Source organism: Pristiophorus japonicus, chromosome 1 (genome assembly GCF_044704955.1).
Source record: "Pristiophorus japonicus isolate sPriJap1 chromosome 1, sPriJap1.hap1, whole genome shotgun sequence".
Lineage (NCBI taxonomy): Eukaryota > Metazoa > Chordata > Chondrichthyes > Pristiophoridae > Pristiophorus > Pristiophorus japonicus.
The window spans coordinates 326,765,978-326,787,166 of NC_091977.1; the positions used below are offsets into that span (position 1 = coordinate 326,765,978).

The window sequence follows — 21,189 nt, forward strand, 5'->3', positions numbered from 1 at the left end:
ATCAGTCCCTCTTATCTCAGATAACTAAGTTAACTATCAGTTTCTTTGTCCTTTTTTGCACTTTTCCAATACCTGGCTGTAATAGTGCTCCAGATGTGGCCGTAAAAGTGTACAGGCTCAATAATGCCTCCTGGGATTTGTGCTCTATTGGTCTGGCTATGCATATCAATTTAAAACCTGCTACTGGGTTTCAGCCAGGAGCATTGTAACAGCACCTGTTTGGGAGTGGGTAGGGCGATTAACTATTCATTTCTCCTCCTTTGGCTGTGTGTTTTCCTCATATGTCTGTGAAGTGCCATGGTATATTTTTCTGTGTTTAAAAAGAATGACGTGCATTTATAGAGCTCCTTTCATGACCTCAGAATGTACCAAAGTGTTTTACAGCCAATGAAGTACTTTTGAAGGGTAGTCACTGTTGTAACGTAGGGAAATGTGGCAGCCAATTTACGCACAGCAAGATCCCACAAAGAACAATGCGATAATGATCAGATAATTTGTTTGAGATGTTAGTTGAGAGTGAGAGATAAATGTTGCCTAGGACACCAGGGAGAACTCACCTGCTCTTCTTCGAAATAGTACCATGAAATCTTTTACATCCACCTGAGAGGGCAAACGGGGCCTCGGTTTAACATCTCGTCCGAAAGACGACACTTCTGACAGTACTGCACTGGGAGTGTCAGCTTGGATTTTGTGCTCAAGTGTCTGGAGTGGGACTTGAACCCACGATCTTTTAACTCGGAGGAGACTGCTACCATTGAGCCACGGCTGACACTAAATTAATGGTACTATAAAAACACCATTTGTTTGTACATGTGTGCAGATTTGTGGGATATAATCATTCATCCTTGCGTGCATGATAATTGAAGATCAATATCTAGATTTTCTTATAAAGCTAGCAGTTTGTGTGATAGGATTATCATTTCATGTGATTTGTGTTTTTCTGCTATAAATGACTTTATATATAAACGGTACCTGTGAATGTGTGTAGGTCTACAAACTATTTACTATGTCTTTTTATGCAGTCTTCTCCCTCCCTATTTCTCAAGAGCAATTTTGAGTATTTAAGGGGGAATTATCGAAAAGCAGTGAAACTGTTGAACAGCGCAAACATCACAGATCATCCTGGATTCCTCAGCACAGGTAGGAATCCAAAGAATTGCTACGTCTTACTATTTACTGCAGATGACTATTAGGATGATTCATCGAAGCAAGTGCAGGTAGATATTTTGCCTTGATCAATTTATCAGTAAATTGAAGTCCCAATAATCATGAGCTTGGTTTAGGTAGAAAAAATCCTCTTGTTTCTTATCTGTATTTAAATCTTTGTGTCTAGCCAATTTCCTTCAAATCCCCCAGGAGTATAAAATAAATCTTAAAACGGGAACAGTCTTACCCGTACTGCTCTTCCTTGTGTCCTTGCAGCACATTGTCTGTTCCATGCACCTTGATGATTGTGGTAAATCTTTTTTCCTCTACACTTTCATAAGATTTTCTGTCTAGTGTGTTAATTTTGTATTTTTATTATAGAAAGGGTTAGTGCTCCAATCCTAGCTGTCTTCTGAAAGAAGAGGATTTCGGTCTGATTTGCCAAGTACCAGTACAATTGAATTTATTCAGGTCTAGCAGTACTAATTTTTGCCTTCCAATTTATCTGTAATGCTAAAAGAACTGGAGAACGACCTTGTTCACTCTTTCTGCATAATACACTTCGACTTCGCTAAACTCCATTGGAGTTTTTAAAGATCCCAGGCTTGGTACATAGTGCTATTATGATTCCATTGCATGATGCTCTTCTCATAGACATTTGGGTCCTGGCCAAGATTTGTTACTCATCCAAGTAGGAACAATCTTCTCATTGGTTCCTTATCGGTATATGTAACTTTTTGTCTAGACTCATTTGAAACATTGAAAGAATTATCCCATTTATGTCAAGTCCTGTCTCTCAAATTTGCAGGAGCCGTACATCCTGACTTGATTTGACGAAGAGACCCTCCAGTGGCTTTCAGTTAACACATTCATCTCACTATACACATTTCACGGGTCTCGCCTATGGTACATGCCCTTTCTAATTTATAGAATCATACAGCACAGAAGGAGGCCATTCGGCACATCATGTCTGTGGCTGGCTCTTTTGAAATAGCTGTCCAATTAGTCCCACCACCCTGCTCTTTCCCCATAGATCTACAAATGTTTTCTTTTCAAGTATGTATCCAATTCCCTTATTGAATCTGCTTCCACCACACTTTCAGGCAGTGCATTCCAGATCACAACAACACGCATTTAAAAAAAAAATTCTCCTCATCTCCTCTCTGGCTCTTTTGCTAATTACCTTAAATCTGTACCTTCTGGTTACTGACCCTCCTGCCAGTGGAAACAGTTTCTTCTCATCTGCTCTTACCAAATTGACCTCCTTTATCTTGAAATAAATCCCCCATATATCTGAAATTTACCACCTGTCATTCTTTGCCTTGTTGTATAGTAATGAAATAGTTAAAACAACTGTCTTGACCCTTGACTTTTCTCCTTAAAACATTTACAAACAGGTGAATGTATTAGATGTATGTTCTGGAATAATCTTGGATGCATCCATTTTGCTATGGGGAAACACAATCTTGGAATTTTCTACTTTAAAAAGGCCTTGCAGGAGAATGATGTCGCTTGTGTACAGTTAACTGGAACAAGCACAGACCAAGGTGCGTTACTTTAGATCAAAGACTCTCAAAGTCATTAACACAAACCTATTTTAGTGTGAATGATTTGAAGTTAAATGATGCATATATGTGTCAATTATTGATTCCTTGCTTATGAAACCCAGCTGCTAACACTAGAGTCCCTTTTTTGTATGTTTTGGTGGTCAGCTTAGTGATGTCAGCCTTAGCACAGCAGAAGCACTCTCCTCTGATTCAGAAGGTTGTGGGTTCAAGTTGTTCCCCCCCCTCCCCCACTCCAGAGATGTGAGCACCTAAATCCAGACTGACACTCCCAGTGCAGTATCGAGGGAGTGCTGCCACTGTTGGAGGTGCCGTCTTTCAGATGCCCTCTCAGTTGGATGTAAAAGATGGTACTGTTCATAGAAGAGCTGGGGACTTGTCCCTGGTGGTCTGGTCAATATTCACCCCTCAACCAACATCACTAAAACAGATTATCTGGACATTTTCACATTGCTCTTTGAGAGTTCTTGCTGTCAAATTGGCTGCCGCGTTTTCTACATTACAACAGTGACTACATTTCTGAAGTACTTCATTGGCTGTAAATTGCTTTGGGACATCCTGAAGTTTGAAAGGCGTAACTTCTTAAATAATCCAATTGTTCTAAAAAAGATTCTTCCAAACGCACTTCTCTGGAACTGAAGATGACTGCCATTTTTTCATTCATTTGCATTGAACATAATTTTGTACAAATAACATTTTAGTTGGTGCAAAGAAAAACTACTGTTTTTTTTTGTTAATTAAAAGGGAACTGCTTAGATGTAAATATTCACAAGAGGTTTCACTTCAGTCACTTTGTTTTGTTTGAAAATTGACTTTGAAATCAATTTCTAATTTACTTCTTAATTGGATCCAGTAGCTTACACGTTGGGTAGTTTATTTTGTTGTAATTTGTAGCTTTTTCAAATGGTTTTATTAAACAATTTGCCATTTTAAATTTCTGCTTTTTGTGGCTACTTAATATTTGGAGTTTATTTTTTCCCCTCCACTTTTTTTTAATGATTAGGGAAGAAGTTTTCAGGCAGACCAATGAGTACTCTGCTCACAAACAAACGGTATGAACTGTTACACAACTGTGGAATCCAGCTATTGCATATAGGCAGACCACTGGCAGCCTTTGAGTGTTTGATGGAGGCAGTTCAGGTGTACCATTCCAACCCACGTCTTTGGTTAAGGCTGGCAGAGTGTTGCATTGCTGCCAACAAGGGGGTGAGTGGACTAATTCATATGTAAGCTACTTTCTTATTTGTTCCAAAGATAATTTTTTTTCACACTTATTCTTCTGTCATGATAATTTCATAATTGTTTTTCTTCAGACATCAGAGCAAGAGACCAGAGGGCTGCCTAGTAAAAAAGGGATTGTACAATCCATTCTGGGTCAAGGATATCATCAAAAGATAGTCTTGGCATCGCAGTCCATGCAGAACACGGTGTATAAGTAAGTGAGCACCATGTGTGAGTGAAGGGGCGAGCACAGTGTGTAAGTGGGTGAGGGGTGAACGCAGTGTGTGTGTGTGAGTAAGCGAATGCAATGTGTGAGTGAGTGAGCAGGCGCAGTGTGTACATGGGTGATGCTAGGTGTGAGCAAGTGACCGCCGGATGTAAATGAGTCAGCAAGTGACTGCGTAGCACAGTGTGTAAATGAGTGAACTTGTAAAATGTTTAAATGTTAAATTTTAAAGTGTTTAGAAGCGGTTTAGAATTTAAAACTTAGAGACTTGTTACTTTCAAGATTTACCCAATGCAGAGTTAGTTCAGTGAAGTGATATGTGGGTTCTGCGCACAAATATATTCCCCAATTAAGATATGTATTTTATTCCTCTTTCCTGAAAGCACCGACTCTTGCTGGGATACAGTTACTGGGTTCTGGCATCCGCTAGTACCTCATCCAAGCGGCCAGTCTTCATGTTTGAGTTTGGATAGTGTGTGTCAGGTGGCTATTCAAATACATGGAGCATCACAGCTAAATCTGTTCTTGCGTGACAACAATTTCCCTCGGTGGGGGGAGGGTTACTAGATAAAAATTAAGACTTTCTTCTCTAAGTTAATTGTCAAAAAAAAGCAGGGTGGGAGGGGGGGAAATGAGATTTATTTTTAACAGCAAGATGTTGTGATCTGGAATGCACTGCCTGAAAGGGTGGTGGAAGCAGATTCAGTAGTAACTTTCAGAAGGGAATTGGATAAATACTTGAAAAGGAAAAATTTGCAGGGCCATGGAGAAAGAGCAGGGGAGTGGGACTAGTTGGTTAACACTTTCATAGAGTTGGCACAGGCATAATGGACTGAATAGCCTCTTGTGCTGTATCATTCTATGATTCTTCCCTCCCTCAGCTGAGAGTGGCAGACTTAGTATTAGTGGCGGCTGGAACTTGGGGCCTTTCTGATGTGCATTTCAGCCAACAAAGCTGTAACCAGCATCAGTTGCATTGGGAATAATGAAAGGTACATTTGAGATTAACCCTTGTAAAAGTTTCACGTTTGATGTTGAAAGTATTTAAGCTAGCTTGTTTCATTTTGTTCCTCAGCGATGGGCAGTCTTCAGCCATTCCTGTAGCAAGCATGGAGTTTGCAGCCATCTGCTTGAGAAACGCATTGCTTCTGCTTCCTGAAGATCAACAGGAGATAAAAAAAGATAACGGTTTAAGAAATTTCAATCAATCAGGCAGTGGTGAAACCAGCAATGAAAACAGTGAGACATGCAGGTACAGCACAATGAAAGATACTTCAGTGTTCATATGAGTGTAAGGGGCAATGTACAATCTTATTATATTCACTCAGTGTGTTTAGAAGATTAAATGATCAGTAGAACCAACTGATCAATAGCTTGGAAGCTAGCAATCTCTGACAATGGCTTCTCTTCCCAACCCTGCACCGTCGCATCCGTCCGTGGTCCTCTCCTCTCCTTTCGCTACATGCTTATAGCTTTCATGCTTGGTGATATCATCCGAAGCCATGGGCTCAGTTTCCGTGTGTGGGGCGATTGATGGCCAGCTCTAATTCCCCACCACCTCTCTCGACTCCTCTCCACTGCCTCTGCTATCAGACTGCTTTATCGACACCATGTTGGATGAGCTGTTTCTTTCTCGGCGAGACCTAAGCCATTGTCTTCCGTCTCTGCCATAAACTCTGTCCCCTTGGCGTCAAGTCCGCCCCCTCCACAGGAACAAGCTACAAAAGCACATTAATGCCTTTTGCATAGTTTGAAGTTAGCAGCACTTCCACCCTGTTGAATTCCAGAAATAATCCATCGAAATGGTCCATTTCTGTTGCAGTAATACATGCTGAAATAATTTTTTTCCCCATTCTACAGTGGTAAGCCTCACGAAGGAGATAAGTTCTTGGTTTCAGGCCCACCATCATCTCCGTTAAGGAAGCAGGAATTAGACAATCTGAGGTGAGGATACATTCCTATTCTTTATCCGTTTACTTAATCCTACAATGTTGTTTCAACTAAGTATAAAATCTGATGGGAGCTTTCTGATGCACATTAAAACTCCAATTCTGTTGCTGTTAATTCCAGAATATTTCAAACATTTAAAAATATGTCTCTGACTAGTGCTGGAATTGATCACATTTAACACAAGCAAAGGTAATTGTTTTAATGCAGAGCAGTCAGTCGCTGCTCAGGCCAGATCCAGCTGGTACTGAAAAGGAAGACATTTATTTGCCCAACTGTTTTTTTTTTTTCCCCCTCCTGCAGCAATTTCCTGCTGCTTCATTCTGAGAAGAATGGTTAGTTTGTCTGCACAAGTTTGATGAGCTTATTTGTTCAATACCGTCCCATGTCTGAGATTCTCTCTGCCACCCCACCCAGCTCATCTAAAAAGATACAAATGAGCTGAGAAAAAGTGTATATTTTAAGTCCTAAATGATTAGTTCCTCCCAAGTGTTGGGGCAAAAGTGAGCATCGAACACTTCCTAAATATCGACACACCAAGTAGAATTAACGACTATAGATTGTAAATGAGTTGAAGTTCTAGACGGGCTTCAACTCCGATTTGAAATCCTGTGAAGAATGGAGGAGTGGAATCACATCAAGTTTTGTTTTCTGTTCACTCAGATGTTCCATCCTGGCCGGCAGTGCATATGTTGCCCTTGCACTTGGCGACAACCTTATGGCCTTAAATCATGCAGAGAATCTTCTACAGCAGGCCAAACTGTCTGGATCTCTAAAGTAAGTAACAAAGAAATATGTAACGGGGGGTTATCATTAAATGTGATTTAATTAAACTTATTCTGCACATGACGCACGTGCTTATTTAAGCTTGAACTATTGGACATGCACTCAAAAAGGGAAAGTACAGCAAAGAACAAGGCCATTCAGTGCATTGTGTCTGTTTTGGCTGAAAGAGCTATCCTTTGTATCTAATTCTCTTTTGAAAGCTTCTGTTGAATCTGGAAGTGACAAAGGCACGTGTAAGAGTCACAGTAACTGAGGGGCTGAGGTAGGAACAGATGTGGGCATTGACGCTGAGATGGATGGGGCACGTTGGTTACTGCTTTTAGTTGATCCCGAGAGTGTGGTTGGGAGGGTCAAGGGGGAGGGAGCACTTCCCTTAATTTTTGCAAGCAGTCTTCTTGTGTGCCACTTCATCAGATTCATTGTATGCATGGATTCTCAATCAATTTCCTTTTACCTAATACACAGTGATTTACACAAAGCACAGTTAACTTAGTAAAGGATGACGTGCATGTCTCAAATCTGTGCTTACTGACCTGATCAGCCCACACCGTTCTAAGTAGTCACTAAGTTCATCCTGTATTATGCACCTATAATTTCCTTACTTAACCTTTACCCCTTTCTTGAACATTGAGCAATTTCCACTCTCCAATCCTTTGGCATGTTTCCCATTTTCAAAGGTTTTTGGACACGTATTAGTACATCTACATTCTTTTGTACCTCCTCCACTATTTGTTCCTAAATACTTCAATTTTTGCAGGATGCCTACCATCTAGGTAACTTTTCTACCTTTAGTCCTATTAATCTTTTTAATACAGTTCTGTTTTTTGAATAATTATCAGTTGTGGCTGGTCCACGCCCTCGGGTAGTCCTTTCAGTCATATCTTTACCTTTTAATAACTGTACAATATTTATTAAGCATCTCCATCATTCCCTCACTCAAGTTCAAGATGACCTCCTTCATCCATTATTCTTTTTTAGTTATCTGCTTACAGACACTTGCTGTTTCCCCTAATGGCAATTGCTAGTCTTCTTTCATAGTCCCGCTTCTTCCTGATCTCCCTTTTTACTTCCGTTCAACATCTTTTTATAATTAAACTTCCCTCAGATTTTTACTTCACATGGGGGAAAGCACCTTTTTGTCTCGTAACACACCTGTGAAGTCCCTTGGAAGGTTTTTTAACTATGATAAAAGTGCTATATAGATGCAAGTTGTTGAATGTTATAAGCCAGCTACAGGAAAAATGTACAATTCCATCTTGGTGATCAAATTAGGAATTTATTTTTGGTATATATAATAGTATACCTAATATATCATTATGTGGCTCTGTCAAATTTTGTTTGATATCACTACGTTAAAGGCGCTATATAAATACAAGTTGTTGTTTGGTTTTGAAAGGGTACTTCAATTGGTTCTTAATTGGTGCTTTAATGACACTTAATTTTGCAAAGCTTGAAATAATTTATTGAACTTGTATTTCTTTTAGTTTGGAATTTCTGACTGTAATTTTGTTTAGGTTTCTGGGTCACTTGTATGCAGCAGAGTCCCTCATCTCTCTAGACAGAATCTCTGATGCCATCACTCACTTGAATCCTGAGAATGTCACTGATGTGTTCCTGGGAGTTTCTTCAAATGAACAGGATCAAGGTGAATAATTTCACATTTGTTAGAAAGAAAAGAAAGACGTACATTTATATAGCGCCTTTCACAACCATCGGACGTCTCAAAGCGCTTTATAGCCAGTGAAGTCTTTTTGGCGTGTAGTCACTGTTGCAATGTGCCAAACGTGGCAGCCAATTTGCACGCGGCAAGCTCCCACAAACAGCAATGTGATAATGACCAGATAATCATTTTTTGTTATGTTGACTGAGGGATAAATATTGACCAGGACACTGGGGATAACTCCCCTGCTCCTCTTCGAAATAATGCCATGGGATCTTATTGGCCACTTGAGAGAGCAGACGAGACCTCGGTTTAACATCTCATCCGGAAGACGGCACCTCCGATAGTGCAGCACTCCCTCAGCACTGCACTGGAGTGTCAGTCTAGATTTATCTGCTCAAGTCCCTTGGGGTGGGTTTTGAATGGTCAATCCTGTTGCTTGGAACAGCTTTAACTTTCATCCATTTGGAGACTTGTTTCGTCTGAAAGAAAGATTTCTCAGGAATATTCCATCTTAAGGCCTTTTTATCCATAGATTTGTGGAATGATAAAGCACAGAATGAGGCCTATCGTACCTGTGCTGGCCCTTTGAAAGAGCAATCCAATTAATCCCACACCCCTGCTCTTTCCCCATAGCCCTGCAATTTTTTCCTTTTAAGTAATTATCCAATTCTATTTTGAAAGTTACTATTGAATCTGCTTCCACCACCCTTTCAGGCAGTGCATTCCAGATCATTACAACTCCATGCGTAAAAAAAAAAAATTAATTCTCGTCTTCCCTCTGGTTCTTTTGCCAATTATGTTAAATCTCTGTCCACTGGTTACCCACCCTCCTGCTAGTGGAAACAGAGTAGATAGGGAGAAACTGTCAAAATCACTCTCAATTGTCATCACCTGTATTAAATCTCCCCTCTGCTTTAATGAGAAGAACCCCAGCTTCTCCAGTCCCTCCATATAACGGAGGTTCCTCATCCCTAGCACCATTCCTGTAAATCTCCTCTGTCCTTGACACCCTTCCTAAAATGCTGTGGCTAGAATTGATTAATTATGATGATTATGATTTCTTGGGAGAAGCTGAAGTAAGCTTTCACCATTGCTCAAAGCAATTTCTAAAAAAATGTTTTATCTTATTTCTCTTTCCATCGGCTTAGATTTGCAATTCACCCTCATGGTTCCTTGGCGTTACCTCGCTCTCTCTCGCGCCGCCCCCACCCCTGGGCGCGTCGCCCGCTCCCCCCGTTCCCCCCCCCCCGGCTTCCTCCCCCACCCTCCCTATACAGCCCTCTTCTCGCTCTCTCGCTCTCTCAGATACTCTTGTTGCAGCCACAGCACCCCAGTACTCCTCTCTGGTGGGAAACCGTGGAAGCCTACCTCACCTACCACTAGTGCTCCCAGACCACACTCTGATACTTCCACTTCTCTACGCCCGCTGCCAGATTCAAGACTTCCCTTTTTCCCCCACCTTTTCTCCCCTCCCGACTGTAACCAGACCTACAATCCCTTCCCAATTTTCTTTTAATTCACTCTTGGAATGTAGGCGCGCTGGCAAGGCCAGCATTTATTGCCCGTCCCCTAGTGCCCCATGAGAAGGTGGTGGTGAGCCGTCTTTTTGAACCACAGCAGTCCATGTGGCGTAGGTACTCCCACAGTGCTGTTAGAGAGGGAGTTACAGGATTTTGACCCAGAGACAATGAAGCAATTGTGATATATGTTCATCGGGATGATGTGTGACTTGGCGGTGTTGGTATTCCCACGCTGCCCTTGAGCTTCTAGGTGGCAGGATGTGGGTTTGGGAGGTGCTGTGGAAATTATATAATGCACTATTGCTGGTGTTTCTCAAATTGCAAGACATAAAAAAAATACAGTGCATTTTACTTCAGTTCATAGAATGCCGTAAAAGAAGTCAGCAATCAAATTAACATGCATATTGGTTGCTTGGAAAGTAAACGTGAATTGAGACATTTTGGCATTTCTTTTCAGGATCTGACCGAGGAGAAAATGAACAGATGGAGAGCTGTAAGTAGCAACAAACATCATACTTGGGAACAAAAGTCAATACTGCGGATGCTTGAAATCTGAAATAAAAACAGAGAATGCTAGAAACACTCAGCAGGTCAGGCAGGATCTGTGGAGCGAGAAACAGAGTTAGTAGAGGCTTTGACGATCATTTTCCAATCCACTCTGGCTTCAGGTGTGGTGCTAGAGGACTGGAAGACTGCTAATGTGGTACCTTTGCTTAAGAAGGGAGAAAGGGATAGACCGAGCAATTACAAGCCAGTCAGCCTAACCTCAGTGGTGGGAATATTATTGGAAAAAATCCTGAAGGACAGGATAAATCTTCACTTAGAAAGACATGAATAAATCAAGGATAGTCAGCATGGATTTGTTAAGGGAAGGTCGTGTCTAACAAACTTGATTGAATTTTTCGAGGAGGTAACCAAGAGGGTTGATGAAGGCAAAATGTATGATGTAGTGTATATGGATTTTAGCAAACCTTTTGATAAGGTCCCACATGGCAGACTGGTCACAAAAGTAAAAGCCCATGGAATCCAGGGCAAAGTGGCAAGTTCGATCCAAAATTGGCTCAGTGGCAGGAAGCAAATAGGTCATGGTTGATGGGTGTTTTTGCGACTGGAAGGATGTTTCCAGTGGGGTTCCGCAGGGCTCAGTGCTAAGTCCCTTGCTTTTTGTGATCTACGGATGCGAAGTCAAAATCCGGAGTTCCTAAATCCGGACACCGGGCCGATCTGTGGAGGGGTCATCCGGAAACCGGAAAATGTTCTGAAATTCGGACTCCTCCGGCCGACCGACCGACCTGCAACGCGACTGTTCCTCCCGTCCCCCCTTCCCTGGCCTCCCTCTTCCCCCTGCCTCCCTCCCCCTCCGACCCGTGGCAGCCCGACCGATCTCCGGTGGCCTGGCCGAACCCCCGCCCCCCCCCCCCCCCTCTGGCGGCCCGGCCGCCGCCCCCCCACCTCCTCGGCCCAGGCAAAGACGTTCCGAAATCCGGAAATAATCTGGAACGGCCTCAGTCAGAGGTTTCCGGATTTCGGACGTCATACTGTACATCAATGATCTAGACTTGAATATAGGAGATATGATTAAGAAGTTTGCAGATGATACTAAAATTGGCTGTGTGGTTGATAATGAAGCAGAAAGCTGCGGACTGCAGGAAGATATCAACTGGTCTGGTGGGCAGAATAGTGGCAAATGGAATTTAATCCAGAGAAGTGTGAGGTAATGCATTTGGGGAGGGCTAACGAGGAAAGGGAATACACGTTAAATGGTTGGACACTGAGAAGTGTAGAGGAACAAAGGGACCTTGGAGTGTATGCCCACAGCTCCCTAAAAATAGCAGGCCAGGTAGATAAGGTGGTTAAGAAGGCATACGGAATGCTTGCCTTTATTAGCCGAGACATAGAATGCAAGAGCGGGGGGGGGGCGTTATGCTTGAACTATATAAAACACTGGTTAGGCCACAGCTGGAGTACTGCGTGCAGCTCTGGTCACCGTATTACAGGAAGGATGTGATTGCACTGGAGAGGGTACAGAGGAGACTTATGAGGATGTTGCCGGGAGTGGAGAATCTTAGCTATGAGGCCAGATTAGATTGGCTGGATTTGTTTTCATTGGAACAGAGGAGGCTGAGGGGAGACCTCATTGAGGTGTGTAAAATTATGAGGGGCCTAGATATAGTGGATAGTAAGGGCCTAGTTACCTTAGCAGAGGGATCAACAACCAGGGGACATAAATTTAAAGTAATTGGTAGAAGGTCTAGAGGGGATTTGAGGGGAAATTTATTCATGCAGAGGGTTGTGAGGATCTGGAACTCACTGCCTGAAAGGATGGTAGAGGCAGAAACCCTCACCACATTTAAAAAGTACATGGATGTGCACCTGAAGTGCCGTAACCTGCAGGGTTACAGACCTAGAGCTGGAAAGTGGAATTTGGCTGGATAACCTCTTGTTGGCTGGCATGGACACGATGGGCTGAAATGGCCTCCATCCGTGCTGTAAACTTCTAACTTCTATGATTAACGTTTCAGGTCGATGACCTTTCGTCATCTGGAAGAAGTTAGCGAATCACTAGTTTTTAAGCAAGTACGGAGGCAGCGAGAAAGAGTGGTGGGGAGACAGGGGCGGTGGGGAGAAGGAAAGAACAAAGGGTGTTTAAATGACAAAAGGGAGGATGATGGATCGTATATGGAAGGTGTGTCAGTGTAAAAACTTTTTAATGCACTTTTTATGCTTCAAAACTAAAGTTTGCCTTTTTTAAACTATTATCTGACCTTTAATGCCTTGAATTAGTTACCAGTGATGCATATAACTTATTGGGGAGGGTTGGGGGGAGAAGAGTTTGCTGTGATACCATTTATGATGGATATTTTGTGTTGGTTCTCTTGTCTTGCAGATCAACACTCATATAATTGAAGTATTAAAAACAACTTAATGTCCTGCTCACCCATCACCTCTGCTTGCTGACCTACATTGTCTCCCGGTCTGGCAACACCTCGATTTTTAATATTCCCCATCTTGTGTTCAACTCTCTCCATGGCCTCACCCCTCCCTATCTCTGTAACCTCCTCTAGCCCTGCAACCCTCCGAGATCTCTGTACTTTTCCAATTCTGGCCTCTTGCGCATCCCCAATTTGTGGCCGTGCTTTCAGCTGTCAGGACCCTAAGCTTTGGAATTCCTTCACTAAACCTCTCCGCCTTGCTACCTCTCTTTCCTCCTTTAAGACTCTCATTAAAACCTACCTCTTAAACTAAGCTTGGTCACCTGTCCTAACTTCTTGTGTGGCTCAGTGTCAGATTGTTTTGAGAACGCTCCTGTGACGTGCCTTGGGACGTTTACTATGCTAAAAGCACTATATAAATGCAAGCCATTGAGTGGAGTCCCAGATCTGTCTCAGTTCAATACAAAGAAATGATGGAGCCCCAGCTCAGCCAAATTCTCTTTTTGTACATTGAAATAACAAAAATAAATTCAAAGCCAACTGAAGAAAATGTACAAAAGCAAAATTCTGCGGTTCTGGAAATTTGAAATGAAAACACAAAATGTTGGAAATACTCAGCAGGTCAGGCAGCATCTGTGGAGCGAGAAACAGCCTTAATGTTTCAGGTCGATGACTCTTTGTTAGAACTGGAAAATGTTAAAAGATGGAGTAGCCAGGTTTTAAGCAAGTGCAGAGGCAGGGAAAGGGGGAGGGGAAGAAAACAAAAGGGAAGGTCTGTGGTAGGGTGGAAGGAAGGTGAGATTAAATGACAAAAGGGATGATGATGCAAGACAAAAGGAGATGGCAACGGAACAAGAAAAAGAACAAAAGATGGGTCTGGAGGAGGTATAAATGGGAATAACTGTCTGAAAAAATGGGAGCAGTGGTTATGATCTGAAACTGTTGAACTTGATGTTGAGTCCGGAAGGCTGAAAAGTGCTTAATCGAGGAACAGCATTCCATCTTTTGATTAGTTAGGATTTGGGATGCACTGTCTAATAGGGTGGAGGAAGCACATCCAATAGTAGCCTTCAAAAGGGAATTGGATAAATACTTGAAGGAGAAAAAAAATTGCAGGGGGAGAGGGACTAACCAGGTTGCTTCCAAAAGAGCCGATGCAGACTCGATGGGCGAATGGCGGCCTCCTGTACTTGTACTATTCTGTGATTCTAAGTTTAAAATGTAGATCTTCTAATTAGTTTTATTTTGTGCATTTAACAGCTGGAAAACAGATACTGCAGTGTTACCCCAATTCCGTTACATCTGCTTGTGCAATGATGCTCTTCAACCTTGGCAGTGCATATTGCCTACGTAGTGAATATGACAAGGCACGCAAATGTCTTCACCAGGTGAGAAATATAAGATCGTGTAATTAAGCCTGGTCCATTCAGATCAATCGATTGATCAATTGTGTCTAGTTCCATTCATAACGTCCTGTCTTTAAGCCTGGAATGTCAAAAGTTGCCTCTTTTTAGAGCAGCGACATCCATAGGGCTCAAACATCATTGGTAACTGAACAGACAGGGTTTATTTAAGCCAATCATGTATTTAATTGACTAAATGTAAAACAACCAAAATGAGGGAAAAACTCAGACTTTTTAGTGCAGTAGGAGGCCATCCTTGCTTGTCTGAATTCAGGCACCTCCTTGGGGCTGATTTTACACAGTGCCATTTTTCGATTTTACTCCCTATACCCTTTGTATCCAGTATCTGCCTAAATGCTGTAGGTGATTTAACATCGATCGTCACTTGTGGCAAACACTATGCAGATAAAATTTGTCTAATCTTCCCCTCTACGTGCTAATCTTGAGATCCCGGTAAATCTGCATCGATCTTTCTTTCTTCCTTGCTATAAATCACATTTGCCGTCTGGATGTTTTTTTTTTGATGAATCTGTCCACTGCTAGGGAATTATATATCTGCCCTCCCGGAAGCCTTTGCTCCTCCACTTGGGCCCAGAGCTTTGACCCTGGTGCCTGACGGCAGATATCGCAGTCTGAGCATGTCCAGTGTGTACAATTCCAGCAAAACATAGTCGTAGAATTCTACAGTTCAAGGAGAGGTCATTTGGCCCTTTGTTCCTTTGCTTGTTATCTGAAAGAAAATCACTTGGTCCCACTCCCCTGCCCTTTGTCCATAACATTTAGAATTTTTCTTAAATCTTTACCCATTTCCCTTTTAAAAAGCTATTTTCGATTCTCCCCGGACTCGGTGAACAATACCATGTGAGATGTAGCAGTGTGCACGCGTGTATATGTATAAAACAAACGTGATGCGCGCTGATCTCTGGGACACCCCACTAGCTGCCACCTGCTAGTCTGAGAAACATCCACTTACCATAACTCCTTGCTGTCTGGCTGTGAGCCATTTATATAGGATATACGACACGGAAACATGCCATTCGGCCCAACCAGTCCATGCCGGCATTTATGCTCCACTCGAGCTTCCTCCTGTCTTTCCTCATCTAATTCTGTCAGCATAACCCTCTATTCCTTTCTCCCTCATGTACTTATCTAGCCTCCCCTTAAATGCATTAATGCTATCGCCTCAACTACTCCATGTGGTAGTGAGTTCCATATTAGAATTAGGAACAGGAGTAGGCCATCTAGCCCCTCGAGCCACTGTCTGGGTAAAGAAGTTTCTTTGAGTATTTAAGTGACTGCCATTTCCTTATATACCATAACAATCACACTTTGTTTTTGAGTAGTCCATCTCTTTCATGAATCTTTTCCTGAAGTGTTAATAAAAGCTTTTGTCATCTCCCTTTACTTTAGCTGCAAGTATTTCTATATACTGCCTCTGGTCTCTCCTTAACCGGCTTTTTGTTTCTATTTGTAGATTATCATGTTTCACGTGATTATTTTCTGAGAGAATAGTGAATTATACAAACAGGAGATGAGGTTCATATGGGCTTCCAGAAGCATTTCATAAAGTGCTGCAGCTTTGTCATGTCCTTACTAAAGAAAAGTCTACTGCATTAAAACTATATAGCCCATTCTTCTGCTTTCCTTTTGTTTTTAAATTAAAGGCTGCTTCGATGGTTAATCCTAAAGAGATTCCTCCTGAAGGTATCCTGCTAGCTGTTTATCTTGAATTGCAGAATGGTAAGTTCCCATTTAATAATAATCACTAAAGCTACTACTTGAAATGTATTTAAAATAGGTCGCGGCTGGTGCCAACAAAATTAATTGGTTGCGCACGTGCAGTTTCGGTGATTTTTGTCTTCCGATATTAGTCTCTTTCTTTACAACCGCAGATTCCCTACATTGCCCACACTCTGTTTTCCAATCTGGTCCAAATGCGGGTTTATTCTCCATTCTCTTTCAACATGTAACGGTTCGGAATAAAGACCAATTCACAGCATATATTCGAGCTCAATCTTTGTACAAAAATATCAGATTATGGATTGATCCGTTTTTACAGGTGCTGCGGCAGGAGCTAAACCGGAGCTGAGACTCCTGGTGGAAGAAGTCGAACTATGACAAAAGTCGCTATTGTGGTCTCGGTTAGAAGTGCATTTCAGGGCTTTAACACAACGGGGTTTGCGGTTAATTGAACCGATATTCTCCAATAGCAATTCATTTTCTTCTCCGTACAAATAAATCTCAGCAACCCTCCCCTCGTGAAATTATTATACATTAGTATTTAAACCAAACCGCGATATTATTACACATTATTACTTTAAAAAACCCAGAGCTCCACAGATTTATGCGATATTACAATATTATATATTAATAATTAAACTACCACAGATTTAAGCGGAGAAGACAGCTTCCGGCTGTTGTCAGCAGTTACTTTTTAACATATCGCCTTGTAACCAAAACATGTAGAGGCAAAGGAAAATTATTCCTACCTGGCCTTGTTTGAATAAGTAATGGTTAATTGTTTTTATTCTGTGTTACTAATACCGTGTACACAGAAAGTTTACCTGTGGGGTGAGATGGTGGGGAAGTAGTTTGATGGCGCAAACGTTCCTTGTCAGAGGGACTAGTTTTCAATATGAAGTTCCTTGGTATAAAAAATCCCAATTCTTCCTAAATGGATGTGGAAGTTAAACAATAAGGAAGTTCTCCTATCCAATGGGGAGATTACGTGGGGACCTCTGGCCCTTTGACAGAAATCCTAGCCGGTGTGTCAGGTGATGATCTTGACTCTCGGGCTTGCTTTGAGGCTGCTCCTGCTGTCCATGACCTTTCATCAGCAGCAGATACCTCCTATTGGGGTACATTCATCAGTCTTGTGCTTGAAGGGAGCACGGGTCGGAATATTGGTGCAACAACTTGTATTTATGTATCACCTTTAACATAGTAAAATGTCCCACGGTGTTTCTCAGGAGGTAGGTTTTAAGGAGCGTTTTAAAGGAGGAAAGAGAGTTGCAGAGGCTGAGAGGTTTACGGAGGGAATTCCAGAACTTGGAGCCCAGACAGCTGAAGGCATGCCACTAATGGTGGAGTGATGAAAATTGGGGATGCTCAAGAGGCCAGAATTGGAGGAGCTGATTTTATAGGGCTGGAGCAGATTAGAGATAGGGAAGGGTGAGGCCATGGAGGGATTTGAAAGCAAGGATGAGAATTTTAAAATCAGGGCGTTGTTTAACTGGGAACAAATGTAGCTCAGCGAAGATATAACTGACCTTTAACTGACCTCTGTTCTCGTTGAGTGTGGTTCCCTGCTGGAGTGTGGGTTTGGTGAATTGAATCTGCTGTCTCTTACAACTAAGAGGTTCTGGTATTTCATGTTTTTGTTTTTGTTTTGTTTCAGAATGTTGCCATTATCTCAAGGGGGCTTGAATACAATGGGGTGGGAGTTATGTTACAGTTATATAAAGCTCTGGTTGGATCCCTATTTAGAATACTGTGTTCAGTTTTGGGCATTGCAATTAAGGGGTGATGTAATTAAGGTGTTTAGGATGATTAAAGGAGTTGATAGGGTAGATAGAGAGAAACTATTTCCTCTAGTGGGGGAGTCCAGAACAAGGGGCCTAGCTTTAAAATTAGAGCTGGGCCGCTCAGGGGTGATGTGAGGAAGCACTTCTTCACACAAAGGGTCATGGAAATCTGGAATGCTCTTCCCTCCCTGCCCCCCCCCATCGAAAAAAAGCAGTTGAGGCTGGGGGGTCAATTGAAATTGTCAAAATTGAGGTTAGTAGGTTTTTGTTGCGTTTATTAAGGGAAGTAGTATGAAGTAGTAAATGGAGGAACGGGCTCGGAGCTTTATGGCCTCCTGTTCCTATGTTTCTTTTCTCTATCCTGTTGTTCAAAATTTGTTGTGTGCACAGTTTTACAGGTTGAGCATCTGGAGTTCCGAAATTCGGAATGTTCCGGAATCTGTACACCGGGCCGATCAGTGGTGGGGTCGTCCGGAATCCGGAAAATGTTGCAAAATCCGGACGTTTTTTTAAAACAGATTACCGCTGCGAGTTGGGTCTCTGGAGGGGGAAAAACATCCCCCAAAAATTCACAAAACCCTTACCTACTAAATCGCTGAAAAATAATTTTAAAATAAAAACTTTAACTTACCTTTTTTTTGCAGGTCTTCAAAGCAGGTTTTTCCCGGCCGCCGACCCTTGACCTACAGCTGATGCTGCAGAACCCCTGACCCGGAACTGCAGACCCCTGATCCGCAGCCAACGCTGCTGAACCCAGAACCCCCCCCCCCCCCCCCCCCACTTCGGTCTAGGCGTCTCCGGATTCGGGCGCCGGAAAGACGTTCCGAAATCCGGAATGGCCTTGGTCCCGAGGTTTCCGGATTTTGGACGTTCTACCTACTTATTGCCAGATTTTAAATTTGCTAAAGTTTGACATTTTTGAATTTGCACTATTTGCCTTCCCTTCCCCTCGTAGCAAACAGTCAATGTCCAGTTATATTTCTGAAACAGTAACCTCTTCATTAGTTGGCATGTCTGGGTTTTTGTTTTCGGGCAGGAAACACTCAGTTGGCGCTACAGATCATCAAAAGGAATCAGCTGCTGCCCTCGGTGAAATCCCTGTCTTCTGATGTAAAAAAGAAACCAGTGTTTCAGTCCATCCAGACCGTTCAACCGCCGCCATTCAACACCGTCCAACGGAAGTGAGACCTCGACACAATGTCTGCTTGTTTTCATCAAGGCGGGTTCCCAACTGGAAAGGTGATCAAGATGGGGTGGGGGAGGGAAAAAGAAGAACTCCGTCGTGAACTATAATGGCTTTCGGCTAGCTGGCAGGAAAATGCAAATTCTGCAACTGGTCCATTTATAAAGCTGCGGACAGCATTTTGTTTTTGGTTTGAATCTAATTTAGATCTCAGATTTATACCGGAGGTAGGACGGGGATAGATTCATAGTGTTTCCGGAATTTGAAGGTTGGTCAAGTTTTATTTTAAAGTTTTATTCGGTAATGGTTTGTAATTGCAGTATTTCTAGCTGTTCCGATTTGTTCCCTGTTATATTTTCAGCTATTAAAGTGATCGAATGAATACACTATGTTAAAGAACACCGTTTTATATTTCCCTTTAATTACCCCCATGAACATTTGCGTATGTTATAGAACAGTTTTATATATTACCCTTTAGTTAAACTCCCGAGGAGATTGACAGTTGAATTTTGGTTCCGGGAGTACAAAGTGAAAGATTGACAAATTAAACTGTAAATTACATTGTAAATATTTTTCCCGTTAAGTGGGATTTACAAATCCCTATGGTTCAGCTTCTAGGTGCTGGTGATGTAACCTGGCCGAGCTGGGAATGGGGAGGAGTGGCGATACTGAACCAAATAAAACCTCTAGGAGAACGATTTCTTTTAAGTAACTATCACAGATAATTTATGGGAGTTTCACTAACTGGTTTGAATGCCGTCCTAATCGGCCTGATAACTTTGTGTAAATAGTATTTTACCAAGCTTGCATTCACCGCTGCTTTTCAGTGGTGAGTATTTTTCTGGAGATATTCATTCCATGTAAAGAAAGGCCTCGAGAAAGATATAAAAAAAAAAAAAGTTGAATTATACCAAATAAAGGATGATGAGCGTTTTATAGAGAATTTTAATCAGGAAATGCGGTAAATGGAATGTGCATTCTCTACCATAGGACCTCACTCTCCCAAACTCCAGCTAGCCAAAACTTGAATTGGCAAAGGGCTTCCTGACCACGGTGATTCACTCTCATATGGGTTGTTCTCGGGCTGCCGATATTGTTGCTGGATTTGGCCGTTTGAATTCACCAATGAGCGAGCAGTGCCCAGGACCTTCTACCGGGACCATTCGATGCTGGGCGAACCCAGCAGCAGCGGCAACACCCCGCCCTCGTGTAACATCCCCGATTAATACCCGAGAGCGAGCTGCATCCAAGTAATGTCATGGCTATCGTGCCACAGGCTCCCCGCCCCAGTAAACAGGCCACTGGCTGGATTAGTGCAGGAGGGTGAGGTTCTAATATATTGCAAAATGTGATTAGTCAAACAGAGGTACTCGTAAATATAGCAAATAAAATGATATTTTGGAACAGTTGATTCTGCGATTGTGAATAAAGTACAAGCATAGTGAAATGTGCACTGTGCTGACCTTTTTCTATCTTCTGTACTTATGGTCACTTTGCTTTAGTTGTGAGCTGCTATTGTTGAACCTCTCTACTATTGGATATTCACTGCCTTGTATTTTTAATTCTGTCCTTTGGATGAGGCATTAAGACGGCATCTCATCTGTTGTAGAAACATGATCAGGAGGAGACCATTCAGCCCCTTGAGCCTGTTCCATCATTCAATTAGATCACTATCTTAACTCTGTCTACCAGCCTTGGTTCAATAACCGTTAATACCCTTTGCCTAACAAAAATCTATCAATCTCAATTTTGAAATTTTCAATGGACCCCCAAACTTGACAGCTTTTGGGGGGAAAGCTTTCCAGATTTCCACTACCCTTTGTGTGAAGAAGTGCTTCCTGACATCACCCCTGAATGGTCCAGTTCTAGCTTTAAGGTTATGACCCCTTGTTCTGGACTTCTCCTCCTCCCCCCTCTCCCTCACCAGAGGAAATAGTTTCTTTATATTTATCTTACTCTTAATGATGAGCAATTGTTGTATTCTCAATTTAAAAACAGACATGCAGTTTGGTACTTTTAGAAAAACAACTCTAGGTGGAGTCAACGTTCCACAGTTAAATACTCTGGAATAA

The 21,189-nt window shown here is 42.2% G+C and overlaps 1 protein-coding gene across 2 annotated transcripts in view; it reads left to right on the forward strand.

Annotated features, from left to right (window-relative positions):
- Positions 1-20,590, forward strand: part of cnot10 (CCR4-NOT transcription complex, subunit 10) — a 34,329-nt gene extending 13,739 nt beyond the window's left edge. For both annotated transcript variants that reach the window (XM_070889037.1, XM_070889048.1), the window contains exons 8-19: positions 1,023-1,140; positions 2,544-2,693; positions 3,715-3,917; positions 4,025-4,146; positions 5,234-5,410; positions 6,019-6,102; positions 6,769-6,882; positions 8,406-8,536; positions 10,532-10,567; positions 14,268-14,395; positions 16,075-16,150; positions 18,971-20,590. In XM_070889037.1, coding sequence (XP_070745138.1) covers positions 1,023-1,140; positions 2,544-2,693; positions 3,715-3,917; positions 4,025-4,146; positions 5,234-5,410; positions 6,019-6,102; positions 6,769-6,882; positions 8,406-8,536; positions 10,532-10,567; positions 14,268-14,395; positions 16,075-16,150; positions 18,971-19,119 — 1,488 coding nt within the window. In that variant the 3' untranslated portion in view covers positions 19,120-20,590. The remainder of the gene's footprint in view (positions 1-1,022; positions 1,141-2,543; positions 2,694-3,714; positions 3,918-4,024; positions 4,147-5,233; positions 5,411-6,018; positions 6,103-6,768; positions 6,883-8,405; positions 8,537-10,531; positions 10,568-14,267; positions 14,396-16,074; positions 16,151-18,970) is intronic.
- The last annotated feature ends 599 nt before the right edge of the window (positions 20,591-21,189 follow it).